The sequence below is a fragment of the Neoarius graeffei genome, chromosome 22 (assembly GCF_027579695.1).
Source record: "Neoarius graeffei isolate fNeoGra1 chromosome 22, fNeoGra1.pri, whole genome shotgun sequence".
NCBI lineage: Eukaryota > Metazoa > Chordata > Actinopteri > Siluriformes > Ariidae > Neoarius > Neoarius graeffei.
The window spans coordinates 28502121-28521785 of NC_083590.1; the positions used below are offsets into that span (position 1 = coordinate 28502121).

At 40.3% G+C, this 19665-nt stretch overlaps 1 protein-coding gene across 1 annotated transcript in view; it reads right to left on the reverse strand.

The window, feature by feature from the left end:
• Positions 1-681: 681 nt before the first annotated feature.
• The window catches only part of tmem64 (transmembrane protein 64), a 36398-nt gene continuing 17414 nt past the window's right edge, over positions 682-19665 (reverse strand). Inside the window, exons 2-3 of the mRNA XM_060904720.1 lie at positions 7347-7502; positions 682-7143 (exon numbers count right to left, since the gene is read on the reverse strand). Of these exons, the coding sequence (XP_060760703.1) occupies positions 6958-7143; positions 7347-7502 (342 nt within the window). The 3' untranslated portion in view covers positions 682-6957. The remainder of the gene's footprint in view (positions 7144-7346; positions 7503-19665) is intronic.

A 19665-nucleotide genomic window follows, 5' to 3' on the forward strand; every position in this document is an offset into this window, starting at 1 on the left:
AGGGCCTTTCCGTGTGGAGTTTGCATGTTCTCTGTGTGGGTTTCCTCCGGGTGCTCTGGTTTCCCCCACGATCCAAAGACATGCAGTTAGGTTAACATGGGGCGGCCTTGGACTGAGGTGCCCTTGAGCAAGGTGCCCGACCCCTGACTGCTCCCCGGGCGATCTAGTGTCGCTGCCCACTGCTCTGGGTGTGTGCATGTGTTCACTGCTTCAGATGGGTTAAATGCAGAGGATGAATTTCACTGTGTTTGAAGTGTGCATGTGACAAATAAAGGTTTCTTCTTCTTCAATCACGTCAGCTACGTGCCTCATCAGCTCAAATACGACTCAATTTCGTGGAATAACTTAAATATATTTTAAAAAAATAAAAAATGTTTATTATTAGCCTTAGATTATGTTGAGCATCTGCTACACAAGTCTTTGTGAATGAGTTGTTACTATAGATACCATATTAGAAATGGTGCATGAATATAAACCGAACTACTGTGAGAGCTCCTGCTAGAAAATGAATCAATACCTTTTAACCAATCAGTTATAAATTCAGTATCACTGTTGTATAAACACCTTGAACCAACTAATCTTATGCTTTATTCTCTCCCCCGTATCTCTGTATAAGCTCATTTTTACAACAGTATCCCATCATAACCTATAATCTTAAGATTAAAATCAGCCTTAGACCAATCAATTTTTTAAATCAGACCTTTTTATTTCATAAATAAACACAGAACAAGCGTGATACAGCGATAAATATCTGTTTACACACTGTAGGAATCTGTATTACAAAATACAGCGGAATTGATAAATGCACTTGATTTATAGGGGCAGAGGTTTCTTCGTAACGGTCCCTGATTTGTGTTTATCTGAAATCACATGTGCACTGGGTTTCTGATGTGCTGTAGTCATGTTTGCAATCTCAGATAAAGCCTCGCCAAGAACCAGGTCATTTCATCCCCATGTCAGATTTATAGCTCCTCTGTTGCATAATCATATTGGAAATATCGACTAAACAACAACAACAAAAAATACTATGTGTAAAACCCATTTATTTAAGTAGTTTGTAATTTCCTTTTTTTGTGCATTCGAAATCTTGTACCTTTTTTTTTTTTTTAAATATTTATTTCCATGAACGTGGTTTATGATCATGCCACAGGCTCGTGTCATGTCCCGTCATAGGCAGCAAGAGGTACAAGGCAGGCTGACATCATAACACAAGACCAGGAATGTTGCATTTCTCTACCTAACTCAAGGACATTTCTGCTTCCAGTTATTGCTAAGGTTAACAAACTCAGGGGACGTTCCTACTTCAAACTGATCTGGACAGAAACATCAGCAAGGAATGTCCGTTTGTGTGTGCCATTTCACAGAGCATGCAAGTGTGAAAACTGATGTAACAAACTGTTATAAAACTTCGCAGGCCCATTTATGTTAGCCATTTGTATTTATATGAGTCTGTAAAGATAAGTGTAGAATTTGACATGTACATACGTGTATATATATATATTTATATTCGAGCCCTTATCAGCATTTCACTCAGACCCTGCGGTCTAAGCAGCAGCAACAATGTTAGAATTAGGATGTAAAAATAAATGGACAAGTAATGCATGGATTTCAAAATGACTAAACGTTCACACACCTGTCGATTGTCTTGTCAGGTCAGAAGGAGAGTCCACAACATTAAGCAAACACAAAAGCTCAGAGAAAAAAAAAAATCTCACATTGTAATAAACTAACAGTTATCCATCAGATATTATTCTATGCACATTCACTGGATATGAGCAATCGCGTGCTCCGATTGGCTACTCTACTACTAGGATATCAGCTCATATACCATAAGTAGAGAAAAACAAAATGGCGGAACATGTTGCTGAACCAACTGAGAACGAAATAAAAACTACTCGAAAACAAAACCACAAAAAAAAGGAATAAAATATTCGATGGTAAGAACATGTATCTTTTTTTTTATTTTTCAAGAATTATCATCCTCATTGCATTTTTCACAAATTGCTCCGGTCATTTCGTCCGTTTGTTTACATTCTAAGCAGAAATTATTTTGTCAGACGTTTTGTGTAAAGCTTTTCTTTATCGAATTTGCAAAACAAAACACGATCCGTTTCTCAAAATCCAGTGAATGCGGATAGAATAAAACAGTTATTCCACTCAATCTCATTGTACATGGCTTATAGAGAACTTGGTGCTACGCACCTCTTCAGCTATCAGCTCATGTACAACTCAATTTCGTGGAATAACTCTTAAATAGCTAAAAGTTTTCAGGGGTGGACAAATCAGTAACCCAGGCACCTGCGACAAGCAAATTTTGGCTCCGCAATATTTGCATTTATTCATAGTTGCATGGTAGGTTGATCAACTAGGAAAAGAAAAGAAAAAAACCCCCAAACCATTTCCTTATGAATTATGCAAAACATGTTTATTTAATATCCATGTTTATGCAAACATGACACCTTTTTGTGACATTACTCACCTCATTACTGTAACTATAATCAAGCTAATTATTAAGAATCCCACTACCTGCAGCACTACATACATCTCGTCTCCTAACGAAAACGACGTGGCTGTTACATAGAGCCCAGAGCAAATCTGTTGTATATAAAACACAGATGTTAGCCAGACAATATTTTTACTTGTGACGTGAGGACGGAAGCCGACGTTCACCAGCGAATTTACCAAGGCGAAAATGTGACTTTAGTTGCATTTAATCTAAACCTTAAAATGTAGTCGTGTTTGTAAGTTACCTTTAAGATACGACCAGCCCTTAAGATTAGTAGTAAATTTCAGGACCTTTATTGAACTTTTTAAATTCGTTAAATATACTAGTAACTTTAAGACCCTTTATTTGTATTCTTAAACGTCGTAGTGACTTAATGTACATTTAAATGTTAAATCGTGTAACTAACAGTGACATCTTAAATGTTCTTTTTCACAGCATTTTGTTATCTTTAAGAATTCATATCGTATAACTTAAGTAAATACACTGGAATTTAGCATTTCATAAACTTTTAGGATCCTTTAAGATCATCTTAAAGCTGTTAATTCGTCTAGCATTTCTGTGCTCCATTTATATGTTGCTATATAAAGGAAAACATCGTATACTTGCTTGTTTTGCTGTGTTTATTTATGCACTTTAACAGGAAATGGGTTATTAGTATACATTACGTTAGCCTCGTCAGATTTCTGGGCAACCAAAATATAGACTTGATCAGTGGACTGCTAATGAATTTAGGATTTGTCCATCCCTGTGCATGTAGAAATAAATATACGGCGCTTAAACTTTCATCTCCGCTGCATAAACATTTTAAAGGTAAGCTACGTCATACTTGTGTTATATTTATTTTTCAAAAACTTTGTCATTCATTAGCGGCTTGCTGCTGGTCATATGGCTTTCAAGGTCATCAGAAGACAGAAAGGCATTGCCATCTTAACAACAACAACAACAACAACAAAAACCCCGCTGTAATGCAAGTGTTGATGCTGGGAATTAGTGACATTTAAAGACTGCAAACGGTTTAAAAAAAAAAAAAAGTCATCAAATCAGAGCACTTGTACATAAATCTTTTCCCTGAACACCGAGACTGTGCCTAATCTCACACGGTTTCATGTGTTTCCACAGGAAAAGAACAGCCTCCGAGTTGTTTGTGCTGTGGGAATACAGTCTCCGAGGACTAATTGACCCAGGAGATCTGTGAGGAAGGAGAAACACCGGGCTCGGAGCACTAAGCTCATTAAGATAAAACCCAGGGCTAGTTTAAACAGCTCGGATTAATTCAGGGAACATTCTGGAGGCGGTTGTATCTTAAAAGAAAAAAAAAAACCAACCCAGTTTACAAGTCTTCTGTCATGGCTACACAACTTATAACAGGCGTCAGTTTTGATAAGGTTAGTCAATCCTTCATTCTGGTCTGGAGAGCAGACTGGATACTGTGGAAGGCTTGTGCAGACATTTCATAAACAAAATATTCACCCTGCGTTCACATTAGCAAATGACAAGTCGCTCGTATCGCTGGTGGTTTGTCTGCAGAGTGTGTGTGAAGTCACGTTACTGTTGTTTGTGGGTGTGTACTAGCCAGCGTGCTGCTAAACAGCAGCCCACACACGGCTTCATTTCATACTAGAAGATTAGTGAGCAAACTGGACTAGTTTTATATAAAAATACTGTATATTATGTAGACACGAGTGTTTTACTGAGAAATACGCCACTTGTATTTTTCACATGAACTACAGCCGGGATATTGAGTAACATTTTTCCAATATCCTCGCTCATAAGGAATTCGATATATTCATTCATCTCATTATCTCTAGCCGTTTTATCCTGTTCTACAGGGTCGCAGGTGAGCTGGAGCCTATCCCAGCTGACTACGGGCGAAAGGCGGGGTACACCCTGGACAAGTCGCCAGGTCATCACAGGGCTGACACATAGACACAGACAACCATTCACACTCACATTTACACCTACGCTCAATTTAGAGTCACCAGTTAACCTAACCTGCATGTCTTTGGACTGTGGGGGAAACCGGAGCACCCGGAGGAAACCCACACGGACACGGGGAGAACATGCAAACTCCGCACAGAAAGGCCCTCGCCGGCCACGGGGCTCGAACCCAGGACCTTCTTGCTGTGAGGCGACAGCGCTAACCACTACACCACCGTGCCGCCCCTAATTCAATATATTGTTCTGATAAATTTGGGCCCTTTTTGTTTGTGAATGTGTCTGTATAATAAAAATAAAAAAAAAATCAATCACACACTGGCTTCAAGATATGAAGTTTCTCTTATGTTGAAAAACTCGCATTTTTTATTCAAAAACACATCATGTTTATTTCCTGATATTTCACTCTATTGAAGTCACTCCCAGTGTTTTCCCGCTGACGAGACGCGTGCTGTCAAAATGGCGAAGCAGCTCGAAATTAAAATTCTTTTGATTCACTTACTTTTTTGTGTGTGTGTGTGTGTGTGTCCATATAATATATGGAACATTACACAGTGGCGCAAAGATATGAACGGTGTAATATCCTCTATACATTAATCACACACACACACACACACTACTGTGCAAAAGTCTTCAGCCCCCTATTCCCCCCCATGCAAACTGTGTTATATTTTATGACTTCTACATTAACAAGTCGAAACATTACAAAAACATTTTACAGTCCAAACGTTTGTATTTTTTCCAGCACAAAATTAAATGTTACAGAAAAAAAAAAAAAGTTTGTATCTGAGCAGCATATTACATAAGGGATCACTTTTCAGATTAAAAAAGAAAACCTAATGAAGGCTGCTGGGTTTTGGTGCAAAATGAAGAAGCAAGTGTGACAGTCAAAGTGTCCAGAAGAACCGTGGCTGGTTCTGGAAGATGCTCAGTAAAACTTACAGATCATTTCCACATAAAACTGCACTCACTGGACCGGAGACTATTTATTTATTTATTTATTTTTAAAGCAAAGCGTCGTCTCATACCAAATACTGACACTTTCACTTATTATGGCTTACTGCTTACAGTATTTTTTTAAATGTTGAAACAATTTCATTATTTTAAGCCGTTTTTGGCCGACAGCATTTCTTTACACGTGCCTAAGACTTTTGCACAGTACACACACTGATCTCTTCCCCTGCCTCCCTAGCTTTATTTTTCTTCATAATATTTCTACACACGTTTAAATCAAGAGCTTATACATGACAGGATACGATGAAACCATAGATCAAATTTTTGCAGTTAATAGGCACTCAAACTAAAATAGTGATTGGGAAACTGAAGAAACGTCAGACTGCACGCCATCGGAATCATTCGATCCCTTCAATTGTTTGGATTTACTGCTTTACCACATCGTACCGTAATTGTAAATAATTGAGAAAATCTTAATGTCACTGAAACCGTGGCTTCGTGTTGCAAATGGATGCATGCGGCTTTGTCACTTGCGAGTGTGAACACAGGGTTGGGTTTAAAGTGTCAATCTCACCAACAAAGGATTTAGCATTTCTAATAGTTAATCCCATGAACAAATAATAATAATAAACCATTCAACATAAATAAGCAAAATACGTGAAGACGAATATCCCTTCCCTTTTTTGATGTTTATCATTTACCTGAAATATTAACAGCGACAGCCTAACACACGTATTGCACATGGTAAATAATGTAATGGAAATCGGTTCCAAATTAAAAGGCAAGGTTGATAAAAACAGGGTTACAGCAGCCCTGGAACACATTTGGTTAAGTAAGGTTTTTTAAAAAAAAAAAGAAAAGAAAAGGCCTGTCATCCTGTCCAAGCAACATTATGACAGACTGAACACGGATAAAATCCCGCTGTTTGGTTTCATCATGCTGCACTTGGCGGATCTTGGCAGGACAGCGTCAAATACCCTGCTGGGAAATTTGCCTTCCTTTCCATCTGTTCCTAGCAGAAGTGAAGAACTGCAAATGTGATCCCAGTTTGGCACAAAAGCAACCATTTTCTAGCCAGGTGGTACGTCTTCCATAATAATAATAATAATAATAATCAATATGACTTGGAAAAGTACCAAAAAACCCAAATGTAAAATGTATTACTAAAAGCATATGACAATATATAGCATTTACACCAGTAGCTGTCTCTGTACTGCACAATACTGTAGTGTTTTTTTCCTCTTTCTCTCTATCACATGCTCGACACCTGCTCTAGTCTAGATATATAAAAATCCTAATTTAAATCCATACTCTATAAAAAAATAATCATTTCAAAACAAAAACTCCCAAAAGAAACTATTAGGCTCTATTCAAACTTTATCTTGCAGTACAAAATACTGGCCTCCTGTCGCACTTCGGAGCGAATTCCCAACCCGATGCAAACGTCTTCGCTGACCCTGAACGGACATTTCTCTGACGTCAGACGCCATATTCGTAATCATTAGCCTGGAAAAAGGGTGTGTAAATACACTTCGAACCAGAATAAAGGTCACTGTTAAGTGTCAGACGATGTTAATCCCTCCGCACGCCGCCGTCCGCTTGCTGCAGTACGTGGAGCTGCCGTGGTTTGACATGCTGCCGTTCATGTGCGACGTTTTCATCTCCATTTGACATGCGGCGATGGCGGCGTTCAGCTCCACCTGCGCTCGGTGTACGACGTAAAACATCAGCCCTATGCTGATAAAGATCTAAGATAAAGAGATGAGAAAGTTTGTTGAAATACATTCACTTTTTTTTTTTCCTAGTCAATTTGCATCAAGACACAGAATACAGAGGATTTTAACCCCAGACAGGTTCGAATCACGCCCTTTAATCCTCTCAGTATTAGTCCCTGCACTCTAGCTGAATGGCTGGGGGATGGAAGAACTGACAAACACTGCAATTTCCTCACTTGGAGACTGAACACGAAGTATCCGCTGATGCTCTGCTCAGCTATAACGTCCTCTATGGTGCGCAGCGTGGTGCCCAGGTAGGAGTTGAGGAGCTGGGTAGGCAGCAGGCCCACTGACGAAGCCACCAGGTAGTCTGGCAAGGACACGTCTGTGATCTAAATGCAGGAAAAAACAAACAAACCAATAAATCAATCATCGCAAGACACAACATATTTTAGAACACACACTTTATGTATTACCAGATGACATGAATAATAAGCACCTTAGTTACAACAGTCAGAACGGTGTCACTCGGAGGAACATGTATATTTTATTAAGAGGGGGAAAAAAAATAGGCAGTGCTGTTATAGGACAACAAATCAATCAATCATCAACCTGATGGTGCTATGCCCCTCCCCCTGACATTACACCACCCATAATTACATAATCATGGTGTTATTTTCCAATGACATTACATCCCGAAGTGTTTTATTCCTCTTCTACCACTGCAAATCGCCAAAGATTATGGATGAACAACTGCCAGAGCTGCTGTTAGAGAAAATTAATCAATCACCACCTTCGGCCCAATCCTCATCAAGAATTCAGCTAGACAATAATGATGACAGCTTGTCCATTCAAATCAGGAAACAAATTTGTTTTTTTTTTTTCCCCAGCTAATAGTACAAATAATTAGCCTAGTAAACTAGACCCACCCGCCTAGTGGCCAAAAATATTTTTGCCTACGAGCGGGTCTAGCCTCGCACCATATCAACAACACACCCCGGGCATCAAATCGTGCCCGCCAATCACAACACAAGGTTTTTGTTTGGATTCTTTGGGCAGGCTTTTGCAGGAGTGACGACAAAGCTGCGCGACGCTGGAGAAAGCACAACAGGAAAGATGGCTATGGCTAGTGAACAGCGCGCGTTTGACTCCGCTTTGGAATCAGTTTTAGAAGAATTAGACCTGGAGTTTTCGTTGAAACATGAGCAGGAAGAGTCTCTCCGCTCATTCCTTTTCAAGAAGGACGTTTTCGCTGTTTTGCCGACCGGCTATGGCAAAAGTCTGATCTACCAGCTGGCTCCGGTCGTAGCCAAAAGGATGGGGCTAGTTTGTGCAGTACGAAGAATTAATAAACAGCTTTGAAACATTACTTTTTGATTGTTTCTTATTTTCCCGTTATTTTAAATTTAAGGGAAATTATTTCACCAAACACCACTAAATAAAAACTCTCAAACAGTTTAAGCAAACCCTTGAAAAACACTTGAAAAAAAAAAAGTGTATGTTAAGTATATGGTACAGACTCCAAACTTGTGGTCATTATCTCCAAACTTCTTAATATCTAGAACCTGTTTATTAATTAATACGCATTTTGAAAAATTATTTATTTCAAGGCCTCCCCCACTGCTTTCTGTCGCTCTGACTACGTCACAGTCGCTGTTGCGCTAATTGGTCAGAGCGTTGGCCTATACGCACAGAGACAGTTTGAAAGACAGCGGGTTGTTCCACCCGCACCCTTCGGAAACGTCTACGAGCGAGGCCAGACTAAATATTCACATTTAGTCTGGCTTGCCAGGCTAACAAATAATGATACGCAACAATTATTATCTCATCTCATTATCTCTAGCCGCTTTATCCTGCTCTACAGGGTCGCAGGCAAGCTGGAGCCTATCCCAGCTGACTACGGGTGAAAGGCGGGGTACACCCTGGACAAGTCGCCAGGTCATCACAGGGCTGACACATAGACACAGACAACCATTCACACTCACATTCACACCTACGGTCAATTTAGAGTCACCAGTTAACCTAACCTGCATGTCTTTGGACTGTGGGGGAAACCGGAGCACCCGGAGGAAACCCACGCGGACACGGGGAGAACATGCAAACTCCGCACAGAAAGGCCCTCACCGGCCACGGGGCTCGAACCCGGACCTTCTTGCTGTGAGGCGACAGCGTTAACCACTACACCACCGTGCCGCCCCTCCCACAATTATTATTATACTTTTTTCAGCACTTGATTTCATACTTCAAAGTATATTTAACAGTTATTCCACAAAACAGATGTGGTGAAGGAGGACATGAGGACGGTTAGTGTGACAGAAAAAGACACCGAGGACAGGAGGAGATGGATGGACGTTATCTGTTGCGGCAACCCCTAACGGGAACAGGAAGAGGAGGAAGATTGAAGGAAGGAGGTGGATTTGATGAAGAAAGGTGCTACAAATGAGTGGTAACAAACATCAGGAAAGCTGGAGAATGATTCAGAAAACAGGTGCAACACTGGCACACTGAGATGTGATGCAAACTCTACAAGAGTGCTCTGACAGCACAATATCCCCTGCTGGCAACTCTGGTAAAATGTGACCGAATTTAATGAAAATTACAATACACGTATTACCGACATATAACAAAGAATCCTGCCAAGTTTCGTGAAATTCCTCCAAAAATTGTGAGAGGAGTTGATTTCAGAAGGTGAGTACCCTTCCCGGGATGGACGGACGGACGGACGGACAGATGGAGATCACCACAACATAATCCCCCTTCGGGCCTTTTGGCTAGCGGGGGATAACAAAACCAGACCTTCATTTTATGTTTTCCACCTCTCTCTAAGGTATACCGTAACTGGCTTGTACACCCGATACTGTGTACTACACACACTGATATTCAGCCACAGATTCAGTGCATGTAAAACACACGGGGTTTCACGTTCATCAGTCTGTCGACTCAAAACCTGAAACACCTGCTCCTTAACTGCTATCGTTTCAGGTGAGCACCCTTCCCGGGACGGACGGACGGACGGGAATCGCCACAACAGAACCCTCCTTCGGACCTTTCAGCCAGCAGGGGATAATAAAACTAGCTCTGTGTCTATAGTTATATTGGCACATTTCTCAGATTACAGTGTCCCCTTGTCATTTTAATGTCATTAATAATCCCTTTTTATTTAAAGCCGTCTTCAGTTACATGACAATGCTGGGCTCTGACAGAAATCTGTACGCTTACATTCATTTCAAGAAGACAAACCCCATGCACGATGATTCTAGAAATCTCACACGGAGGTCCCCTTGTCAGCCAAGTGTGCAGTGTACACCGTGTTGGGTTACCTGCATAATGCAGTGTACTGTTTCTCAGCAGAAAACGCATGACGTGCTGAAATGTAGACATCAAAAAAAAAAAAAAAAAAAAAAAAAGCAGCTTAGCGAGGAGCAGACGCAACGAAACTCCAGTATGAGCTCAGTAGATACATCATACTACACAAGGTTGTTGGGCTTTTTTCCCCTGCCGATGTGCAGAAGGGCTTTTCATGTCAATACCCTCTGCGCTTCAAAAATGTTTGACATGCCCTTGTCAAATTCCAGTCGTGACTCAGGAGCGTGTATCCCGAGCTGACATTTCAATTCGAACACCTGAGGACAAAGACGTTGAAGCGAGTTCTTTTCTGTTCTTCTTCCTTTCAACTCTGTAAAACCACAATGACTTGCTGGCTATGAGATTGGGCTGATGATCTACCTTCCTAACTAACCGTCAGAATCACAGATTAAAGTAAATCCGGCTGTCTTGTCCAGATGACGTAGCGAATATCCAGTTTTAACCAAAAAAAAAAAAAAAATCTAAAATATCGTTTAGTAGTTCTCAATATGGGATCCGTGACGCATAACCAGGAGAGTCGGTGATCGTTATATTAAACTGGTGGAAATCACAACCCTCCATTATCAAAGCATTTAAAAGTCATCAAACTGATTTCAATGGTTACTTAAATAGAATTTATTTAAATCAAATCTCAATAACAAGCAGCCTATAAATAATGTGTACTTCAGGAATGAAAATCTCTATGGCCATAATATTATTGTAAACATTTAAATATTAAAATTAATATCCAACTAGGCCATTATTAAAAAATGTTCTGTTTCCGGTCCACCGGCCGGGTGAGTGCCGTTTGTGCGGTTGAAATTTTTTTTTTTTTAACGCCGTTTTTTTTGACATTTTTTTCGGGTTCGTAAATCTAAAATCGAACTTGACATTTACGCATTCCCAGGGCTTTCCACTAAAGGCATCTGCATGCTCTTGCGACAAGGCTTTCGCAGATAGCTTTTCGCAGACAGTTGTAATTTATCATTGAGCAGGGAGTAATAGACACTGTCTGCGACGCTATCTGCGAGGACTGGGTTATCAGCATAAATTGGCCTTAAGGCTCATACTAGCCAGCCATGACAAATAAGTAGCCGGGGGGGGAGTAAACGCAAAATAAACTCCTGTGCACGCAGTTCCCAGGATTAACTGTATTTTCCACAGACCATTTATTTATTCACTTTACTCAAATACAAAGTAAAATGGCAGTAAATCTTCTTTCTTTTCTTGCATATTGCATCATGAGGCGTTCCTGGCTTGTAAATCTCTTATTTTCGGTGCATGACACATTCACGCAGCTGAGCATGCTATGAATTAACAACAACAACGGTCTGCAGTGGGGCTACACAATTACACACTCAGCGAACATTTCTCCATTTGTGTATGAAAATAAGTACACTCCAACCACACAGTTTGGTTTCATTTACAACCAACGGTGTCTTTTGATGCCAGCACGTAATTGAACGAGAGAAGACTGGTTTACCAGAGACAAAATAAGCGTTATCTCTGCTTCTGTCCCCTCCGACACACTACTGCCTCCGCCAAGTGCGCGCGCACTCTGAACTGAATCAGCTCTGCGCATGCGCCGTGTGGCACAAAAAAATGGCAGCCACCGTGAAGGAAGGCGATCCGGAGTTTTCAAACATTTGCTTAAGTGTGAAATCGCAAAATGGTATTCTAGCGAACAACAAAATAGTAAAGATTCAGAAAAACAAATCATTCAGTGATCATTTTAATAGTGTAATTTCATCCAAACTAGGCCTAACGGTCGATTTAGAACTACAAAAAGTCCGTGTGTCGGACATTTTAAGTACCTTTGTGAAAGTTTTGCAAATGTTGCAGTCAGCATTTAAAATGCTAACAAAGTTTTTGTACAAGTTTCAGTTGATTAAACAGTCATATTTTATTAAATGTGTCTGCTTTTGTAAAAAAAGTACTGAAAGAAAAAGCAAACACAGCATTGCGATTTCTTATCCATCCATATAGTTAGAAAAAAAAAAGAATTCTCGCCTGAATTCTCGCCGTCTTGAAAAGAAATTGGTGTCAGATCCCAGTGCATTCTGGGTAAGCGCTGCTCCTGAAGTCTATAGTCATGCCGGCACAACCCACTCTTCAGCCCTCTAAGAGGTCATCGAACAAAAGCCACTTGTGCTAATCAAGTACTGAAACAAGTCTCAAGAAGAAGTGGACTGTAGGAAGATATTGTTACACGCAGCACAGGATTACACGCAACATCTGGTGAATACAAAACCTATACATATAACCCCAGAACGTTCAAGTTAGGCCAGAACTGATCATGAAATCTAATACTATTCATGTCGAAGCATCATTACGTAAAAGATCCTAAAAGAGACGGGTGGAAAAAAAGAAAAACAGCTGTCAAATGCAGAACAACCTCAAAACAGTGCTTAAAAAACAAACAGATAAGCAAACAAAACCCCTTCATTGTTCTTAAATTCTTTAAGGTCACAAAGAACTTGGAGCTTACAGAATCATTTCAACATGGCTGCCACACCCCAAAAACCTGTACTGCCAGTGTGAGGATAGAACAAAGCACAGTAGCAGTCAAAAAGTTTGTATACCCCGACTCATTCATAGGTCACTTCTGTATTTTGACAACATTGTAGAACAATACTGAGGACATCAACACTGAAATAAAACATACGGAATCCTGTGGTAAACAAAACGTTTCATATTTTAGATTCTTCCGATGGTGCTTTGCACAATATTGGCATTATCTTAACCAGCTTCATGAGGTAGTCACCTGGAATGCTCGTCAGTTAATGGGTGTGTCTCGCCAAAAGGTAATTGGTGCAATTTTTTTGCCTTCTTAATGCATGTGACCCTGTGTCTGAAATCATTCACTACATAGTGAGTTCACCATTTTGTAGTGCTGTCCGAATGTATAGTGAGAATTATTACACCCTATATATAGTGGACTCATAGTATCCCACAATGCATTGTGAAAAGCAGTGTACAACTGATGGTCCTAAACCAAGCAAAGAAAGAAAGAAACGGACATTCAAATACAATTAATAAAAACAGTAAGAAAACAGAAAATAAGCTAAAATAGAATAAGACCGATAAAATACAACAAAAGTTACAGTGCAGAGCGAGGAATTAATTAAAAGTCTCAAATTTGATTTAATAAAAGGCAGCGGCAAAGAAGAAAGTATTCAGTCTTGATTTAAAAAGAACTGAAAGACGCAGGTACTTTGTATTTATTAATGTCGGAAATACGCTCAGTATAATACGGATTTATCACAAAAATACACGCATGCATTTATTATTTTGAAAACCCACCAGCCGACTGATCCGGCACATTTTAATTGTGCGACAGTAATGATGTAAATACCGGCGCAGCGGAGTAGTGTCCGAAAGTGGTTTTTCATTTCATCAATGAGCTCACTATATAGTCCTCTATATAGTAATTCCCTAGATAGTGAGTAGGGAGTAGTGAAAGAGTGATTTTGGACACAGCCTGAGTGTTTTCTTTAATGAAAATAAACCATTGAATCAGAAGGGTGCATCCAAACTTTTGACTGGGACTGTATATAGAATGAGCATTCAAATACTAAGGATCCGTGATTACACGAGTGCAGTAAGGATATGCTGTTATTTAACAATTATTTGCTGAAGGCGAGGTGAATAATAACAGAGACAAAGTCGAGGTTATTATTTACCGATATTCAATGAGGTGGATAATTGTTTTAGTACAAATACACAGGTTTAAAAAAATAAAATAAAATAATAATAATAATAATAATAAGTAGTAGTAGTATTCAAACAAGATCAACTGTGAGCTGCTGCTTACTTATGTATCCCCCCGCTCTCGCTTATATCGAAGGAATGGAGCACTTGCATGTGACGTCACAGCCGATCCAGATTGTGACAGACGCCATCTTGTTGGTCAAACGCCATATTTCCGCCTTCCACTTCTGCTTTTACTTCTACCTTTTCTTCTGGAAAACCCTACTATATGCAATTCTACTACAACCGCTGCGGCTACAAGCTCTCCCTACCTGTGCACATTTATGTTTTTCGTGTGTATTTTTGCGTGTTGTTCATCTGTACCAGACTTCAATATCCACTACAACCGTATGGACTTACTGGACATTGGTTTCCAGCAGAAAATGACGGTTTGTAGCGATTTCCATCGCATGCACAACATTCCAGATGAGATGGCGAGACCAGTGGGGTCTCCATGGATTGTTATCGGAAGCAAAGAGAAGGAGGCGGCATCGAGAGCGGAAGCAAAAGCGAGGATGCAGAGCCGGCCTGTTGACTAAGCTCAGAAAACAGCCACTCAAACCTCCACTGCTAAGCCTCTGCCTCTCCAACGCCAGATCCATGTAAACAAGACGGACGATTTGGAATTACAGCTGGAATTACCTTATTCTATTCTATAATCGGCTGGTCAGTGCTATACTCAATACTTAAGTGACTTACCCGTCCAATGAGGATTGTTATCTTCTTGTTTACAAGATGCCACATCTGAGTCGCTGACAAATCCTGAATTTCTGTAAAGATAACTGTGCAGAGATTTATAAGCACGCAGTGCTTCACCACTGAACAGTGAGGGAAAGTTAATGAGGTAATTATACACGTCTGGGTATTCCGCTGGCAGTTCAATATCCACTGACACGGTCGTGAAAACTCCGTCCGGTAAGCCATAAGGGTCACTAATCTGTAGATCGTTTATTTTAGACATATATCTAGTTATCTGTTCATTAGAAAAATGAGCCATGTAGTCCGTCGGTTGAAATTGATCCATTCTGTACACGAGTGCAGCAGTGTTCAGCGGTGTTTTTTACCGACAAGATGGCGGCTGTGTACTTTCCGGTCACGTGACTGCAAGATCTCCATTGGACACTTATTATGAATGTTGACAAATAATTAACCCTGAAATGAGTAAGTAAAGAGCCGTGTCTCTCCCCAGGGATTTCAGATAGCATCCTGGTAAACTGGCACTTTGAAATAGCATTTTGCTTCCTGAAATAGTGTCAGAATCCACCCGATATGTTTCGTAAATACATTGTCGGTAAACAGGAAGTTGATGTGCGTCAGACCTGAAAACGGTACACACGGTTATACCCCAAGCTGAAGTTTGGTACTCCTTTGGAACAGGGGTATAATTTATTTCAAGATTCAAAAGTGATATGCAAATGTAATAACGGCACGGCACAGACTTAACTACACCGAGGCACATAAAATACTTAGTTTTGAAATCGATAAAAATAAAATCACAATTCCACCTTACCTTTGAACAGTTTTATACCAAACTTCGTAGCTTCTTTAGTGCTTTTAGGAACAGCATTTTCTTTCATAACTCGCAATTCTTCCTCACCGACAGTGACAAAGCCATTGGTCGCCATTTTGCCGAGTCGCTCGAGACTATTATCGAGAGATAGTTAGAATCTCTCGACCAATCAGCATGTGCGATTTTCTATCAGCACCTCTGTATTTCTACACTAAACCAGAGCAAGGTAAAATTGTGTTGCTTCCATAAACAACAAATCAATATATACTTTTATATACTTTATTTTTTGAAAAATTGAGGGGGGAAAAAAAAAAAAAATCTCCAAATCTCCAAAATTTGAAAACTTTCCAAAAAAAGGAAATTTTTTCCAATTTTTCAAAAAACTTCAATTTTTTTAAATATTTGTAAATATATATTCCAAGCATCAGAGTATATAAAAATAATATTGGTGTTTATGGAAGCAACACAATTGGCATCGTGTTGCCTAGTAGCTAGCTAGCATTGTAGCATGCTAGCTAATTTAGCTAGCATGTTACTGGTTAGCTAAATTAGCTAGCCAGTAGCATGAAGTGTGAAGGGAGAAATCAAAATAAAATGAGATCGTTGACATCTGAAGTTGTTTTTTGTACACAGCTGTTTTAAACTTGAGCAGCAATGTGCTGATTTATTATACGTTCTGAAATTTCGAGCTAAATCATCCATCCATTATCTATAAATCACAGCACTTGTCCATCAGGCTCACGGGGAAGCTGGAGCCAATCCCAGCTGACTTCAGGCGAGAGTCAACATACACTCTGGACAGGTCGTCAGTCTGTCAGTACTAACACAGAGACTAACAAATACTCACACTCGTTCACACCTATAAGCAATTTAGAGTAGCCAGTTGAATTAATCTACGTCTTTGGACTGTGGGAGGAAACCCACGCAGGCATGAGGAGAACAAACAAACTCCACACAATTGTCAGCCATGAGGTTCGAACCCAGAACCTTCTTGCTGTGAGGTGACCGTGTGAACCAGAGCACCACTGTGCCACCCAGAGCTTAATCAATCATCGACTCGCAAATCACTACTAAACTAATGAAACTGCTGCACGAGGTATAGATTTCAGTTTCTCTTCTCATTATAGTCCAAAATCTTAAGAAACAAAAAAAAAAATTGTACAGGTTTTTAACTTTTCATTTGAATTACTGAACAAAAATATTCATTTAGCCAGTGTGCGTGTGTACAAATTCCCCTGGGCTTCTTTCCGTTTCTTTGGTGATACCATGTTTACCAAAAAGCTCTGGAAAATGAATGTATCCCTGTAGAATAGTTCTCATTAATGTGTGTGCGAGAGAAGAGATTGTTAGCGGGACTAATTTTAAATTCAGTTTTCTGTTATAACCACAACCAATGATCAAATAACAAACGTAATTGCGTCTGAGTATTTCAGAAACTACTGATTTTTTTTATTCTGTCTTGTTCATACAGAACGGTGTGAAATATTACAAAACCATGTTGGAATGACCAAAGTCAAGAGTCATGAATATTGTGTCATGTGTTTTACATATAATTTTAGCGCTATATCCGGGGTCACCAACTGGCAGACTCCGGTCCAAATCTGGACCGCGACGCTTCTTCACTCAAAATACTGTAAAAATAAACAAAATCAACTGAGAGCTACTGCTCACTTACGTATCCCCCCCACTCTCGCTTAGGCAAGCAATCGAAGGAATAGGACACTTATTATGAATGTTGACTTCAACAAATAATTAACCCTGAAACAAGTAAGTAAAGAGCCGTGTCTCTCCCCAGGGATTTCAAATAGCATCCTGGTAAACTGGCATTTTGAAATCGCATTTTGCTTCTTGAAAAATAGCATCAAAATCCACCCTATATGTTTCGTAAATACATTCAGTCGGTAAACAGCTCGGTACCCTGTAGAGCCGTCTGGGTCCTACGTGTTCCCATTTTACACTGTGTAGGTTGCTAGATAGAGAGAAGCACGCAGACGGATGCATACGGGCGCAGGCGAAATATGGTAATATCAAAAATTAGGAAAGTTGATCTTGAAAACAGAGTCTTCTAAACAGAGTGGACAGAAAAGTATGCGTTTATTCTTCCTGCAACAGTCTCAACGAGCTCAGTCTGTTGTGGTTGTCAAAAGCAGCAATTTAAAACACCGTTACAAAACTAAACGCACACTTTGAAGACCTGCAGCAGTCCGAGGTGAGGACACGGAAAATAAAGGAGCTTAAAGCCCAGCATGCGCGATCTACAGTGGGGCAAAAAAGTATTTAGTCAGTCACCAATTGTGCAAGTTCTCCCACTTAAAAAGATGAGAGAGGCCTGTAATTTTCATCATAGTTACACCTCAACTATGAGAGACAAAATGAGAAAAAAAAATCCAGAAAATCACATTGTCTGATTTTGAAAGAATTTATTTGCAAATTATGGTGGAAAATAAGTATTCGGTCAATAACAAAAGTTCATCTCAATACTTTGTTATATACCCTTTGTTGGCAATGACAGAGGTCAAACGTTTTCTGTAAGTCTTCACAAGGTTTTCACACACTGTTGCTGGTATTTTGGCCCATTCCTCCATGCAGATCTCCTCTAGAGCAGTGATGTTTTGGGGCTGTCGCTGGGCAACACGGACTTTCAACTCCCTCCAAAGATTTTCTATGGGGTTGAGACCTGGAGACTGGCTAGGTCACTCCAGGACCTTGAAATGCTTCTTACGAAGCCACTCCTTCGTTGCCCGGGCGGTGTGTTTGGGATCATTGTCATGCTGAAAGACCCAGCCACGTTTCATCTTCAATGCCCTTGCTGATGGAAGGAGGTTTTCACTCAAAATCTCACGATACATGGCCCCATTCATTCTTTCCTTTACACTGATCAGTCGTCCTGTTCCCTTTGCAGAAAAACAGCCCCAAAGCATGACGTTTCCACCCCCATGCTTCACAGTAGGTATGGTGTTCTTTGGATGCAACTCAGCATTCTTTCTCCTCCAAACACGACAAGTTGAGTTTTTACCAAAAAGTTCTATTTTGGTTTCATCTGACCATATTACATTCTCCCAATCCTCTTCTGGATCATCCAAATGCTCTCTAGCAAACTTCAGACGGGCCTGGACATGTACTGGCTTAAGCAGGGGGACACGTCTGGCACTGCAGGATTTGAGTCCCTGGCGGCGTAGTGTGTTACTGATGGTAGCCTTTGTTACTTTGGTCCCAGCTCTCTGCAGGTCATTCACTAGGTCCCCCCGTGTGGTTCTGGAATTTTTGCTCACCGCTCTTGTGATCATTTTGACCCCACGGGGTGAGATCTTGCGTGGAGCCCCAGATCGAGGGAGATTATCAGTGGTCTTGTATGTCTTCCATTTTCTAATAATTTCTCCCACAGTTGATTTCTTCACACCAAGCTGCTTACCTATTGCAGATTCAGTCTTCCCAGCCTGGTGCAGGTCTACAATTTTGTTTCTGGTGTCCTTTGACAGCTCTTTGGTCTTGGCCATAATGGAGTTTGGAGTGTGACTGTTTGAGGTTGTGGACAGGTGTCTTTTATACTGATAACGAGTTCAAACAGGTGCCATTAATACAGGTAACGAGTGGAGGACAGAGGAGCCTCTTAAGGAAGAAGTTACAGGTCTGTGAGAGCCAGAAATCTTGCTTGTTTGTAGGTGACCAAATACTTATTTTACCGAGGAATTTACCAATTAATTCATTAAAAATCCTACAATGTGATTTCCTGGATTCTTTCCCCCCATTTTGTCTCTCATAGTGGAGGTATACCTATGATGAAAATTAAAGGCCTCTCTCATCTTTTCAAGTGGGAGAACTTGCACAATTGGTGGCTGACTAAATACTTTTTTGCCCCACTGTACGCAGGTCCTCTGTCATACGAGTGTTCACTGAGAATACAGTGGATTTTGGGACAACATAAAAGGAATTCAAGAATGAACATTTCC